Raw genomic sequence first — 16924 nt, forward strand, 5'->3', positions numbered from 1 at the left:
GGCTAAGCAGGCCAGTCTCTGCACCTTAGCAAGCTCCTTAGCTGCAACCTGCTGTTCTACCTTCTTCCACCACACTACAGACCCGTAGGAGATACTAGGTCTAACCACTGTGTTGTATATCCAGTGCATACCTCTGGGGCTTAGGCTCCAGTTTCTGCCACAAGCCCCTCTGGTACTCACTAGAGTACCTTTCACTTTGGAGCAGATGCTCTTAATGTGAGGGGACCATGTTAGTTTCTAATCTAAGGTTACCCCCTAGATATTTCACTATCCCCTTCACAAGTAAAGTTTCATCAAAGAGCTTTAGATTCCAACTTGAGTGTTGGATAAGCTTCTTCATGAATGGTACCACAACAGTCTTTTAGGGATTAACCCTTAGATCCTGTTCAATGCACCAGTCTTGCACAGTGTCCAATGCACCTTGTGCCATATTCCTAACATGTCAGTAAATTTGCCAAATATTACTATGAAAAGGTCATCTGCGTATCTTTGGCAAACGCACTGTCTGGAATTTAGTTGCTCAATGAGTTCATTCACCACTAGATTCCACAATAAAGGGGCAAAACTCCCCTTGTGGACAACCTGTAGTGGTGTTAATTACCATCTTTTCATTCATCATGGTAGCCTCTGCCATCCTTCCACTAAACATGGCCCTAGTCCACCTAAATATAGTGGTCCCTAGGTCATGCACCTCTACTGCCCTAACCAGGGAATCAAAGGTTGTGTTGCTAAAGGCCCCCTTGATGTCCAGGAAGATGCAGAGTGCTATTTCTTGAAAGTGGACTGCTTTCTCCACTTTCCCAACGAGTTGATAAGGAGCTGTCTCACATGATATACATGGTTGATATGCATGTTGGTTTGAATGTAGAGGAGCCCTAATTAGCCTCCTTTCCCCAACATGTACATTAACCAGTTTTTCCAATGTTTTAAGAATGAAGGAGGACAGACTGATTGGTCTCATATCCTTGGCCTTCGTATGATGTTCTAGTTTTCCTCTGAGGTCTTTGTCAAATTGGAGCATTATACGTTGTCACAGATAATGCCATGGATCATATTAAGGCTTTGTATTGAATGTGTGTGTGCTTTTTTTTTTTTTTAATCATCTGGTGTAAATTTAATTCTTTTCATTTACAAAGTGTCTACCATCATGCCACCTACTCCAGTCAAGTGCTCTACCACGAGCATCACATCAAGGTCCAATCAACTAAGCAAGGTCTGCAGTTTTGACAGTGTATGATGACCCCATCACCTCAGATTAGCTACCACACAGTTGACAGGAGCAGTTATTCATGCACTGAGTTTGTGTAGGTGGCCACTGTATGCCATAGATGGGAGAGGGGGCCTCATCTGAAATGTCATTCTCCAAAGGTGCTAAACACTGATAAAAATTTGGAAAAAATAAAAGTGAGTCAAACCCAAAAGTGGGAACAAATCTTGAATACGCCTAAAGATGATAAAAGAAAGCAACTTGAGCAATCACATTCAGCACCTAAGAGTTGGAGGAGGGTGGGAAATGGATTGCAGCACAAGAACTGAGAAGAAAAATGTTGCTTTACCTTGTGGACACATGCTCGTTATGCATATACTCATGAAAGAGTCATAGCCTGCAGGGAAAGGAAAAGATTTCCAAATGAACTTCCCAAATTTTTGACATCTATAGAGTTTCAAGTGGCCTATCTAATGATCTAATGATGAATGTCAGATTTTGAAACAGTAAGACACTATGGGAGGAAGCACCACCAATGGACTTAACCTGCAACTTTGCGACTTCCAGTCACATTTGCAATGTAATTCTACAGCTATCCAAAGACTAATTTACATACACAGGCACAAAACAATGATAAATTCAATGCTCGCATCTTCTTTTTACCTACACAAATTTCAGAATGAAAATATCTATCTTCAGGGTTTAAAAGTTTAATTCTAGATTTTTAATTGTGCCCTGGTGAAGCACCCACCCTTGTAGGAGGTTGTAATGCTAAAAGTTGCTTCACCATTAATGGGTGATGAAGTTACACTATTTTATTTGAATTTTATCTCGCATGACACACTGATGTGCGAGTGCACTGGTCACATAGGCTGCTTACTTTCAAAGCATTCACTTAAAGTATTCGATTTTATAAATATACTACATTGGGGAAATAGGACTGCTGTTAAGTAAAATAAGAAAATGAGGCAATCAAGATTTCTTATGCACGTACTTTCAAAAATTAGTGCCAAATTGTTTTTATATAATGAATGGAAGCAGATAAGAAATCCATACCACAGCACACTGTAATGGGTACGATTCTTCAAGCCCAAGTCTCTTTAAAGTAGTACGAACTGTGGTATATTCAGTGAATGTCTTTTTGTTAAGCACCTACAAACATTAGTTATTTTAAGAGGTAGCTAGTACATTATAGACTAAGCTATATTTTCCTGTTACTGCCAGAGTATGTGAAGTATGAACTGTCATTTCATATTGCAATTTTGTATTAGGTCTGACTCCTGTTACATGTATCCACTGTTTAATAATGTTTATTTCTTTTCTCTGAACCTGCTAGAGACAACTGTTCAGCTTGTGTCTCAAGGATCTAAAAGGAGTAAATTTGTGTGATGCACAAAATTCTGGTAGTAACTAATTCCATACACACCGATAAGAAATGCTATCTACTTTATAAATTGTTTTGTCTCACTTTATTTATGTTGTTCTTTTTGAATTTAAGCGATTAAATAACATGCAGTATCTCAAAATAGGGTTTTCTGGGTTAGCACTTCCTCCTGTTGATCTCTTCAATTTCTTCTTCATACATCATTGTTCTTGAGATTCTCAGCAGGTGCAAGATATTTTACACAGTTCCTTCAGTCTTTTACATAAAATAAAAACACTAAATCCAATACAGTTGCATTGCTTCATATCTATCTTTCAATAGTGAGGAGTTGATTTGTGAATGATATGTCTATAACATAATACAATATATTTTTGAGGATGAAAGTAATTTGTATTCCTCTTAAACCACATTACTACTTTGCCAATGAGAAAGTGCAGCTCTCCTTTATTAATTCCATTCTGTCCCATGGCTGTCACAAACTTAATTAAAATACTTACAAAATGGTGGTTATTTGATATAATTTTAAAGCCACAATAACAGTGTCATTTTCTCTTCCAAATACACACCAAATTGTTGCTGGTTACAGCTACCATACAGTTTCCAGCATAATTAATGGCAACTTTGTTTATTACAGTAGTGTCATATGAATCTAAATTACATTTATGTCTTTTTATCACATTGTTATCTACAACATCAGGCCACTGAAGAACACACACTGGGTTAACTTCTGAGTGGTTCGTTATTTCACTATTATCAAATAAGTTTTTTGTGTCATACAACCACAGTCTTCCTTCGTCATCTCCACATGCTAGCACACCTGATCCTATGACAAAAAACAAGAGAAAAATACAAATTAACACAAATGTTCATGAACTAGAGAATCAGCCACTAAATACAACTTAAATGCAGAGAGGCAAAGTCCATGTTCAGAACACAAACTTACTACACTAGCACTTTTTATGGAGTGAGGAGACAAAAGAAAGAGAATAAATTGTTTTTAACATTTGACCAGCTGTATTGTGTTCTACCAACCATGTTTGATTTCAAATTACAAGAAGCTTCATCCTTAGATGTTTTGATATCAATACAAAATAAATTACAGACATTACCATACACTGATGAGCTAAAACATTATGACTACCTGCTTTAGAGTGTGTTGGTCTACCTTTGGAGTGCAATACAGCAGTGATTCTGAATGACATGGATCTATCAAGCCCTCAGGAGTTTTCCAGTAGTATGTGGCACCAATGTATATGTACAGGTCACACCATTTTTATGAATTACGGTCCAGCGGTTTATCGCCACGGATATGTCACCTGACAGTGTCCCATTTGTGCTGCATTGGGTTCAGATCGAGAGAATTTGCTAGCCAAGACACGAGTTCCCTATCATGCTCCTCAAATCACTGCGATTCTGACCTTGTAACACAGCCACCCACCTTCCTCAATTGCTGTTGGGGAAGACTTTGAGCATGAGGAGCAGCAAGTGGTCCACAATGTTTGTGCAGTTGCCAGCTGTCATGGTGCCCATGGAAGCCCAGATAATGTCACCCACAGTACAAAATTGCCCCCAGCAGCTGGCATCTGTGGGGCAATTTTGTTTTGAGCAGCTGTTTGTCTTGATGTAGGTGTATCCAGATATGACTATCAATGTGATGTAACCAAAAGAAATTGATTCATCTGATAAGGCGACATTTCCATTGTCCCACGTTCCAATCTCTATGATCTCATGTCTACCACAATCTTGATGATGCTGCTGTTGGGTCAATATGGGAATGTGTAGGGATCATTTGCTGTGGACTCTTATGTTCAACAATTTGTGTTGAACAGTATCAGGGTGTATACATGGACTAGGATTTACCAGTTGAAAATACACTTTCTCCTGGGAGAAAATACAGTTTTTCCGTGTTAAATGACAATACACTTTTCCTTGGCAGTGTAAAACTTATCAGTCCTTTGAATGTTTATGGTTTTCTACACGGAAACAGAATTTCCCGACACTTTAGAAAATGAAACTCGGAGGGGGAGAGTGGGGGGGGCTGCATATTTTTGTGTTATGAACATATAAATTCGAATACCACCAAACACCGCATGTTACTTTCCAAAGCATTGAAATCGAGATTGCGACGCGCTTTTGTAAGCCAGTCGTAGCTCATGTAACGTGATCTCGCCAGCTGATGAAAGCATAGAGCACATGATGTAGTCAGCCAATAGCAAGATCACTCTTAAGTAGCACGAACACACAAATAAGATAAGTTAACTGTTTGAATTAATATACATAGTGAAACTTCCTGGCAGATTAAATCTGTGTGCCGGACCGAGACTCAAACTAGGTACCTTTGCCTTTCACAGGCAAGTGCTCTACCCATTGAGCTACCCAAGCGCGACTCACACCCCGTCCTCACAGCTTCAGTTGTGCCAGTACCTTGCCTCCTACCTTCCAAACTTCACAGAAGCTCTTCTGCAAACCTTGCAGAACTAGCACTCCTGGAAGAAAGGATATTGCGGAAACATGGTTTAGCCACAGCCCGGGGCATGTTTCCAGAATGAGATTTTCACTCTGCGTGTGCGCTGATATGAAACTTCCTGGCAGATTAAAACTGTGTGCTGGACCGAGACTCGAACTCGGGACCTTTGCCTTTCGCAGGAAAGTGCTCTACCAAGTTTGGAAGGTAGGGGGCGAGGTACTGGCAGAACTGAAGCTGTGAGGACAGGGTGTGAGTTGTGCTTGGGTAGCTCAGTTGGTAGAGCAGTACCCTACGAAAGGCAAAGGTCCCGAGTTCGAGTCTCAGTCTGGCACGCAGTTTTAATCTGCCAGGAAGTTTAATAACAGCGCACACTCTGCTGCAGCATGAAAATCTCATTCTGAATATACATAGTGTTGCTACAAGAAACGAAAAGCTTTCACATATAAGATTGGTCTAGAAGATTAATAAGCTGCAAGAGAAGCTAAGCTTCCACATATAATGCTGATCTTTCTTGAGAGTGTTACACTTTAAGATTCATCACATAAACATGCCAGTAAAATTTTTAATAACGACATAAATGTCTGATCTTCTTGGCGTGAAATTCTTCTAGATGGTCGTCCTCAAAGAGGTGATTTTTAAATGAGGGTCAAATATTCTATGATTTAAGAAATTCATCTTACATTTTCGCACATAGTTCATCTTGCGTGAAAGGAAATTTACTTTGAAAGTAACGCTTTTCAAACCACCATTCGCAATATTTTCCCATGACCTTAGAAATTGGTTCGTTTCAGCATTACCAGAGAGCGCCAGATAACAGCCGTCACTGCGCTTGCACAGCTATGATGACGCAGGAAGCCCGCATGTTCATACGTGTTAAAAATTAAAAGACTTTGCATTATGCCATAAAAGAAAAGAGACATCAGAGTATACTTCAAGAACATCGGAATTTCGTGAACCATTCTGAAATGCATAATTCGGCTTAAAGTGCATATTCGTTTGTCCAGATTCGGATGTAAATTTTCTTGGATTATGTTTGGTTCTTTATTATGGCATACGAGGTAGAAGATGGAAAACGTGCACTTGAAATTCCGTGAACTGTTGAAACTAGCCAACACTGTGAAATTCAACACTTCGTTTCAAATAAATTGACTGCTTCAGCGAAAAAGATTAATAAAAGCCAAATGTCTTTAGCAAACCGACAAAAATAACTTCATTGTTTTGCAAGGCGATTAACGCTTGACTGTCAGAAAGGTTGAAATAAAACTTGAAACTAATAACATATTTCAGCCTTCCGTAGTTATGCGGAGTTGGAGTGTTGGAGGAAAGAGACCAAACAGCGAGGCCATCGGTCTCGTTGGATTTGGGAAGGACGGGGAAGGAAGTCTGCCGTGCCCTTTCAAAGGAACCATCTCGACATTTGCCTGGAGCAATTTAGGGCGTAATTATGTGAACATATTTTAATTCATTTGATAGCTCCCGGCCACAGAAACCCGTTTTCTTTTCATTTAATGTGAGAGCAATAAATGAAGAGGAAACAGCAAAATCACTAAACGCAAACACAGGTCACGTGGAGATGTCCCACCTCCCCACTATAACTAAGACTGCTCTGTGCATCAGCCCCGAACCTATGATATTTTCGAACTGCGGCAATAGTAGATAGTGGCGCCCAGCCACACACATCCGTAGCCAGAAGCGGGAGAAGGTACTACTCATACGAGACTCAACTGTACATGCACAAGAGCCCACCCACAACTGCTCAAAAGAATCTAATGTAAAGAGCTGTCACGTCACGCTCATCGGAGGCAATTTGTTGTTAGGAAGCATTGCATAGTCTTCCTAAATCCTTTGACATACTTTGCTGTTGGCAGATGCTTGTATGAGCACTGTGTTTTTTCGTTGTATTGGGCGCATTTCCTTTGCGACTTAAGTTTTATTTTCTTTTTTTTCTCTCATTCATGTTTTGTTGCTGCAGTATTATTCTCCAGATGCAGAATACAGTAATATCCTTTGTTGGAGTACTGGTTCTTACCACTCAAAATCACTAAAATTTAACTGAAAACTAAAACAATGAAAAATTCCCGGAATTCTAAAAAATTCCCGGGTTTTTCCCGGAAATTCACGGTTTTTTCCCGGCTCTCCTGGTTGTCCCGAGTCGTATACACCCTGAGTATGCTTTGAAACACTTATGCCTGCACCAGCAGTGTGGAATTCAACACTGTCACCAACATTTAACCACTTTCCACCAATCTCATGACAATAGCGAATGAACAGACAACCAGCTTTGCAGTTTCAGAGATGCTTGTTCTGAGGTGCTGGTACATAATGACCTACCTTTGTCAAAGTGCTTACACCAATGGAGTTTCCCATGTGCAGCCCATATTGTCATTAGAGAGATTTACCATTTGTCTCTGCTCCACTTGTACACTTCTCTTACAGCTTTGCTTGCTCGCACCATCAACAGGTGGCATACAGCTGGGTTATGGGCTTTGGTCATAATATGCCTGGGAGTGAGCATTGATGGCAAAACTTGTCAGCTGTTGTGGAGATACCGAATTTTTGTGGAATTAAATCTGGGATTTCCCCCTTAAGAGTCAGATGTACAATTTTCAGTACTCTCACTGTCTATAAATGAATATATGTAATTTAATTTTATGTTGAAAGTTATGATTTCAAATATTGCCCAGATGTGCATTTTTATACATATGATATTATGTGGTAGTGCAAATATTTATTTTGGATTGTATTATTTGTTTGAGGTCTCCTTGGGTGGCATTCAGTGGTTGGGTGTCACCAGCAGACGCCTTTGTATCGCCAGCAAATATGACTGACTTTCCAATTCTGCATGGGTAAAAAATATCTTCAGTTTGTTTCAATGTTAATGAGGTCTCCACTACATATTTATTTGATAAATGTTCATGGCTATATAAATCTGCAGAAACTAATCGAAAAATATAGAAGAATAAGTAATACACTAAAATCAAGAATGTTTTAGGATTTTGCCACCATGAACCCTCCATTTGATGACCCTAGAATGTAAAACGAATCTGTAAGAAACGAGTTTTAATTGAAAATTGAAGAAGATGAAACTTACTAAGAAGAATCCTACCACATTTAAAAAAAGAAAGGACATGAGTTACTGAAGAATACATTAATTATGACTTGGTTACTCAAGATCCAAGAATAGTTTGCTACTTTCAACAGGACAGTGACACAGAATTTACAAATGCGGACAATTTCATTATGTTTGTGAGCACCGTTGTGCGAGAAAAGACAAAATAAAAGAAATTAAAGACTTTATGATTACTTCAGGTGAAAAATAAAATTAAATATTGTACTTCATGTTCGACTGAAAGTGAATTAACACATTATCTGAAACTAATATTGAATAACTCTGATTATGTGGTGTAATTTACATGTAGATAAGATGTACATCGTAGAAGAAGCAATGTGAACTGGAAGTGACATAAATGTTTACTTATCGAGAAGTTATTAAGAGCTGCATGTTGGAACTGAAAACCTTTTTAAAACAGTTATCGTCATTTGCAAAGAAGAAATAGTAGTGAATTTTTCTTTGACAACATTAATAAACAACAGGTTGGGGTGCTCAATTGCAAAGATGAGAAATACATCATTAAACATTATACCACTTTAAGTAACAAATATTTACTATCAAGTGCATTTTCCGTAAATAGAAGAAAATTTAAATTGTTCTAAAATGAAAGTTAATCAAAAGTTGCATATGACAAGCAAATATAGAAGATTCACGTGCACTGTAACATTATTGGATGTCAGCTTAGTCTGCTGGAAGGCTAATTCAAGAAAGCAGCAACAGAGTGTGCAGCAGACTTGCTCCACCAACAGCGATTAGCAGCCTGCAGTTCAATCAACAGTTCCTATACAACAGAGCCAGGCAGCACAGTTGGCAAGCAACACAGAGCATCTACGAGCTACAAATCGAAGAAGTGGGCAATCACTAACCCTGAATCGGGACGCATGACAACAGCAGATGGTGAGATGCATACAATGTCTCATATATGGTCATTTAGCAAAGTACACAATCATAATCTCGTAGGTTCTATTTCTTTAATATATATTTTGTTGTAGAGTGATCTCTTAATTCCAAATCCTACAGTTGTTTTGACAGTTAACAGAGCAAATATGTTAGTTAAGTACCAAGATATACACTGATCATCCAAAACATTATGACCACTTCCCACCACAATATTGGATGGCACCTGGTGGCATTGTGGGTATGTGACGCGGTAACAAAAGTATGTAAGCGGAGCATGGACAGCAGATCACTCTAACGAAGCTATAAGCTGCAGGTGGGGAAATGCTTTGAGATTAGTGACTTTGACAAAGGGCTGATTATTATTGCTCTGTAAAGCAGGATAGAGGGTGATCTGCGACATCTCTGCCAAAAGAGAGAAACACTCGTGCATGCACAAGTGTTTAGGAGCACACTGTTCATTGTACATTGTTGAACACAGCTCCGGAGCGACCACTCCTGTGTGTTCACATGTTGACCCAATGACAATGTCAATTAGAGTTGCACCTATGCAAATCAGCAGCTCGTTACTTATGTGAATTACTCAACCAGTGTGTAGACATCTAATGCTACATACTTTCATGTACCTACCAACAAACTGTAGGATCCCTGATATGCAGAATCAGTTGTGTATTACGATCCACAGACAGACAAATAAGCTATTAAGCAGGTGGTCATAGTGTTTAGGCTCATCAGTATACGGCTGAAGTGTCAAGCAATATTCAATTGTAACAGAAAGTTTGTTCAGAGAATTTAGTTAATTATTAAATGATACCGATAAAGGGAAAAATATACCAGTTATTATTAGTAGTACATTGATCAGTTTGCATAGCAATTTTGAAACTATTTACGTTAATATTTGTTCAGAGGTTGACAAAATGACTTTCACATAGGGAAGGTAACTCTAGAAACAATTATGCAGTCAACAAAAACAGAAAAAAAAGAAAGAGTACACCAATAAAGGACATGTTTGCTCAAATGAACAAAGAATTTTATCAAATAGGTAAAGGATTATCTAATTTCAGAGATAAACTTTTGGATTTTGGTTCTCACTTCAATACAGATAGGCAGTGAAGAAGAAACAATATATTTACGAAAAAACAAGGTAGAAGATTTCGATGATCATTTAGATACAGGGGAGAAAAGACTGACCATGTTAAACATGCAGAAATTTGTCATGGTGAAACTGATCATAATGACAGCAATTTTTTTCTCTTAAAACCAATAAGTTAAAACTTCAGATACTACGGAGAAATTCCAACTTTCTGTTACAACAGAAAAGTTGCTGTCTTAATACTGAGAATTTATCATCTTCTGCTACTATTTACAAATTACTACTTTTATTAACCTTCAAGCAGTAACATGAGCAGGCGCGCTGTGCACTTTGTACACAAGTAGTCAAAAACTGTCATTGTGCTACCAAGGGAAACATGTATGAGCTAAATCACAGTTCAGTTTTATATTTAAACAACAATACAAGAAACTCATATTACATTGCTAATTTACTATTTGATTAAACAAATAAGTAAACTTTCATATCATTATATTGCCGCAGCTGACATATCAATCTATTCCAACATTTTTTTAAGCACATCCTGAACAAAAACACTCATTGAGATATAAAAGGACAAAGGCTTTTTATATTGAAGAAAAATTAGTTATCACAAAGTTCCTTCCATCTACACAGTTAATTGTCTTGCACATTTTCGGGAAATGCTTTACTTTTCTCAAATGTATGCAGTGTTTTTACATGTCCTTTGCAAACAACGCGATGGCACGAGTTACACCTTACGATAATAGATGCGTTTCTTGCTCATCCACATGTCACACACCGACCGACCTTTCTAGGTAGTAGCTCCTCAGTTCTTTCAACACGTTGATCTTAGTATTTCATGAAGAAAGTTGCAATGTTGGCAGGAAGTGAAAGAATATTAGCTCGTCCACTAGTTGAGGCTTCATAAGAGACGGAGGTAAATCTTCCAAGAAAATTCTTATCTTCTTTTTTGGATTTGCCTCATTTGCATGAAAAATTATTTGAGCATTGATTCTTGCTATTACCATCACAGCATAGAACACAACCAATGGCTATCTTCTTGTCACCTGTGCGACGGTATACGAACCTTCCAGTCGATCAACTATGTCGACTCCTTGCTTTGTTATATTGTAATCCAAAACCATCTCTGGTCTACCTGTAACTTTGTCAATGGTTCCAAAAGTGTGCGTAGCTGAAAGTAATATAACTGCCATGTTTTGTTTCACCACATACGAAACTAGCATCATATCATTCTGAAAACCAAATAAAGAGGAGTGGATAGCCCAACACTTTCCAGGTAAAAGTTCTTGTGGGATCTTGCGTTTGTTTTTTCTCAATGTGCTGATGCACATTAGTCACTTTTCCAAAAGGGAGTTGGCTAAGGAATAGTTAGTGTACCAATTATTCATAGTAATGTTTCTTCCTGAGCCTTTAGTGTAACTAGCCTTCCTACAATATCATAGGGAGAATTAGAAACATCGTGTGGTATTCTAGGTTGTTTTCCACAAAATACTTCAATATTACTAGTGAAGAATAGTTCAGCATCTGCTAAAACAAAAATCTTTATCCCGTTATTCGCTGGTTTGTTCGGGATGTACTGAACAAAAGAACAGCAACCCCAAAAAGCTTGAAACTTTTCATCTACTGTCACAAATTGTCTTGAACTATAAGCATTCTTGCAGTTCACCACAAAGGCATCCAATATTTGCCTTATTGCAGCAAGTTTATCAGTCACTCTTGTCACCAAAAAGGATACATTGTAAAAGGAAAAGAAATCTGTAGCTCATCACAGCTCACGTAATCTCCAACCAGCACCATCTGTTGTCCACAGTTCAATGACATTTGTGTGGTTTGCTTTCTTAGACCCGATGAGGTACAGCAATTCCAACAATGCCATTATTTCATGTCTTGTAGTTTCCTTAGCGTCCCTTTCTCTGGAATATTGTACACATTCTTTCTTGGATTGAATGTATATGTTCGTTTATTTTACAATTTCATCAATCACTTCCAGGCTAAGTATTGTTCATAAAGCCTCTGTTTCTTTTTGTTTTCGAAGTCACAATAGGACATATTTTATTCCATTTACACGTTTGGCCCTCCCAATAAAAATACCACCAATGGAGACTGGCTTTTCACAGTCATCATCTGAATCATGGACTTTGATCAGAATCTGAATTGTGGTCACTTCGTGTGATAAATTCCTCTTCTTCTTCAGAGTCGTCATCGTTTTCATTGTCTGGTACAGAGTTGAACTCTGGATCCTCGATTAGTAACCAATCAAGTTTGTTGTCTGTCAGCTTTGATCTCGCCCTGCATAGTGATATACCCGCTTGTTATATGTTATCTTTTGATTTGATTAAAAAGGAACGAAATAAAAGTGAAGGAAAAATTACTTACATGATCGGGCATGTGGCGTACTTTGTACATTAAGATGACACTCTCGCAGTTTATTTTAAATTACTATAGCTCAAGTGAACTTACGACAACACTTCTCACTGTACTAGCTGAAACAATGCAGGATTAGGTAGGGGCTTGCTATTGTAAAACAACAATGGAACTGTGCACGACAATGTTATTTGTGGGTGGGGTATAATGGGAAAATGCAGACTTAGGTTAGTATTGAGAAGTCCTACTGAAAATTTACTACCTGCTGCTATTAATAATAAGTTACTGGTGTACAAGTTAAGAACAACAGATCTACTGTAAATAAACGACATATTAGTAATTACTTGTACTTTGAATTTGTTAAATATGACTTAAATGAACAATTACATGATTTATATTTTGGTCCAAAGAAGTGTGTACGATAGAAGAACCATTATTACTTTAAAGTTATGTTTAACGTTACAAAGACAGTGAGAATACAGAAAGTGAGAGATACTGCAGATGTGCATAATATTTCATATTTAATAATACCAGAGACACTTTGAGATTTTGTGTCTGGGAATCAAGTTGGTCCACTCCCTCATGGTCAGGGAGAAAAATTGCACACTCCCATTAGTATTGTACTATGTGTAGCTGACACACAGTGACATGAAACAATACCAAATATGACACAGAGATAATAAGAATTCATATTATAGAATGTCACAGCTATCAAGAAAGGTTGACCAAGTAGCCAATGTGCGCATGGCAGAATTTTTCATATTGAAGTATCTCCAGGATCTTCAAACTTTGGTTGATCATTAAAGGGAAATAAACATTTAGCAATGCAACAATTAAAGAAAATATTTTTGAGAATCTTTCATAGACAATCATATCCATATATTTTTTAATAACTGTAGTTTTTTTTTTTTTGGGGAACACGAAGAGGTGATTTGATAATGATAGCGTGAAGAGTGCAAATGCAAACTAGCAGTAAATGAAATGGAAGCAATACTTATATGGAATTATATATAATGTGTAGTGGTCCGAGAACCTTTAGTGCTCTAGCTAGGGGGGAGGGGGAACATCTACTAGAAAGTCTTAATAGATTTTAAAATGGGCAGATTCATGATAAGTTGTAGCATTAATCAGTATGTCGGTCTAAAACAATTTTAGGTTTAATTTATTTAATAATGAAATCTGGTGGGAGTTGCACAGTTTTCTACTAGCTGGTTATGATAAATAGCATAGGTTTGTATACAAAGGAAATTTGTACTATTCTGAAGTCACTGAATGATTAAATGATTGAACTTTAATAATTTTCTGAAGATGGTTAAAGGTTGTGGTTAGGAACTTATGCGAAGACAGTTACCTTATATAATATAAATAGTTGTTGAGTTTATTATTATTTTGGTATACATAAAAAATTTAAGCCAGCAGTTATGTAAACAGTTATCTGCCTTTTACACTGGCGTGACTATGACCTGGTTATTAGTCATGATGAATGGGCATAGGCAGAGAGTGTATACAAGCAACACTCACTATCCTGTTGCACAGTATGCTGTACAATGTGACAGTCATGACCTAGGTGCCTGTTTCACAAAACGTGCCATCGGGATTCTTCCCCCAGCTCCAGTATCTCAGAACTCCATAGGTGGGAACTAGCACTACAACATGTCCTTGGTTATATTAAGAATATACAGCCTACAGTTACTGGTTAACTTTATCGTTTACCTAGGTTTCAACATTATTAATAACGCCTTCTTCAGAACCTGCAACAAGTTAATATTATAATGCGCCAGCAAATTATATTAGATATGGTCATCCTACAGGATGCAACATATAGTACTTACATAAATTATTATTTAAATGTGTGCCTAAAACAGGCCATGTCCTAAGTCAACTTCATAAAACTTGATGCATAACCATAAGGTTTTGTCACTTCTATTAAACCAACTGTAGAAATTCACTTTAAGCCCGTTGTATGGGCCTCGTCGTGTGAGTAGAGACTGCAGACCGCGAGGGCTTCGAGGTCTGTCTCACAGAGGGCGGCGCGCATGCGCGAGACGTAGAGAGTCAAACTTATTACGCACGCGTCAGATAACCTTTTTGCTATGAATTAATTTTATATTTTACTATTGTAAGTTAATTGCAGTATCCAGCATGACTATGTTTTACATTCCATTACAAAGCTTTCTAAACTGACCAACAAATCTCGTATGAACATCTGTAGGAAAGGATCTATTATTACAGAAACTGTGAGGTAAGATGCATTATGAATTATTGTAAACCTAGTATAGGTTGGAAGCCTTCAAAGTATGCCCTATTTTTTAGATACAGTTGATCGTTTAGTAAATTGCTTCTATCTGTAATTAGGTGCGCATAAATTAGTAGTTCCTCAAGTGTGTCAAGTCTATATCCCTTAACTTCATGATGTAGTAGCTCTATGTCACGTAAAGGTTTAGGTGTATGAGCCATTTGCACCAGATGTTCCACAAAGGCTGACCCCCATGTTCCTACACCCTTTATTGGAAGATGTTCTTTAAACCTTACTGCTATAGCTCTGCCTGTTTGACCTATGTAATAACATAGGCAATCATCACACATAATCTTATATACGCCTAATTTCGCTGACTTGTCACCGTCTTTCTCAAGGGAATGAACCAACTTTTGCTTTAAACTATTACTCGTTGAGTAGATTATGTGTGATGATTGCCCATGTTATTACAAAGGTCAAACAGGCAGAGCTATAGCAGTAAGGTTTAAAGAACATCTTCCAATAAAGGGTGGAGGAACACGGGGGTCAGCCTTTGTGGAACATCTGGTGCAAATGGCTCATACACCTAAACCTTTACGTGACATAGAGCTACTACATCATGAAGTTAAGGGCTATAGACTCGACACACTTGAGGAACTACAAATTTATGCACACCTAATTACAGATAGAGGCAATTTACTGAAAGATCAACTGTATCTAAAAAAATAGGGCATATTTCGAAGGCTTCCAACCTATACTAGGTTCACAATAATTCATAATGCATCTGACCTCACAGTTTCTGTAATAATAGATCCTTTCCTACAGATGTTCATACGAGATTTGTTGGTCAGTTTAGAAAGCTTTGTAATAGAATGTAAAACGTAGTCATGCTGGATAATGTAATTAACTTACAATAGTAAAATATAAAATTAATTCATAGCAAAAAGATTATCTGACGCGTGCATAATAAGTTTGAATCTACACATCTTGCGCATGCGCGCCGCCCTCTGTGAGGCAGACCGCGAAGCCCTCACGGTCCGCAGTCTCTACTCACACGACGAGGCCCATACAACGGGCTTAAAGTGAATTTCTACAGTTGGTTTAATAGAAGTGACAAAACCTTATGGTTATGCATCAAGTTTTATGAAGTTGACTTAGGACATGGCCTGTTTTAGGCACACATTTAAATAATAATTTATGTAAGTACTATACGTTGCATCCAGTAGGATGACCATATCTAATATAATTTGCTGGCGCATTATAATATTAACTTGTTGCAGGTTCTGAAGAAGACGTTATTAATAACGTTGAAACCTAGGTAAATGATAAAGTTAACCTGCAACTGTAGGCTGTATATTCTTATACAAACAATATCAGTTGCTGTCACTGCAAAAAAAAAAAAAAAAAAGTGTTAAAAATTATGTCCTTCGTTCTCGCCACCCACCTGACCTTCATTTACATTAATTCCTTCTGTCTCAGCATTTCTTCACAGTACCTACTCCTTTCTTCACTCCATTTCAGTTTTCTACGTCTTTCATTTCCTGATTTGTATACGTTTTGCCGTCTCCTCTCCCACCTCTGTTATGTACAATGCGCTTGGTTTTTCACTCTTATTAACTCATGCACAAAGATTTAGTAGTAATCGCTGTCTTGCATATTACCCTGTATTCCATCTTTAAACTATATGGTTTCCAAATTTCATCCAGTGCAGTGCCCAACGACCAGTTTTTCCTTCTCACCCCGTCTGGTAAGTCTTCCCTGACCCATGGTTCTGGGTGACTTTTCTGAACTGTACCCCTTTCCCTAAACTTCTCCAGTCCTTTTCCTTCACTCCCCTTCCTTCATATTTCTGAATTTTATTTTGAAACGAATAATTAACTGAATTAACTGAATGATATCCGTAAGAGAGACGACATATACACTACAGTGAAATGTCAACAGTCTATCTTGTTACAGTAAGTGAAAGATTGTAAGACAACAGATGTGCAGGTCCCTCAAAGTAAGACCTAGTTGCACTGATATTAAGCTTCAATGATGCAACAAGGATGGAGATATATATCTGTGTGTGTGCCTGCATCAGCTTTTCAAACCAGAGCCGCTGCCTCCTGGCAGCAAGGTTGGAGGGGAAGGAAGAGGGATGTAGGAAAAAGATTGGCGAGGTTTA

General features: G+C 37.9%; 1 protein-coding gene across 2 annotated transcripts in view; it reads right to left on the reverse strand.

The window, feature by feature from the left end:
• Positions 1 to 2676: 2676 nt before the first annotated feature.
• LOC124612876 (leucine-rich repeat and WD repeat-containing protein 1-like) overlaps positions 2677 to 16924 on the reverse strand; it is a 130084-nt gene continuing 115836 nt past the window's right edge. For both annotated transcript variants that reach the window (XM_047141317.1, XM_047141316.1), the window contains one exon: positions 2677 to 3414. In XM_047141317.1, coding sequence (XP_046997273.1) covers positions 3134 to 3414 — 281 coding nt within the window. In that variant the 3' untranslated portion in view covers positions 2677 to 3133. The remainder of the gene's footprint in view (positions 3415 to 16924) is intronic.

Source organism: Schistocerca americana, chromosome 4 (assembly GCF_021461395.2).
Source record: "Schistocerca americana isolate TAMUIC-IGC-003095 chromosome 4, iqSchAmer2.1, whole genome shotgun sequence".
Classification (NCBI taxonomy): domain Eukaryota; kingdom Metazoa; phylum Arthropoda; class Insecta; order Orthoptera; family Acrididae; genus Schistocerca; species Schistocerca americana.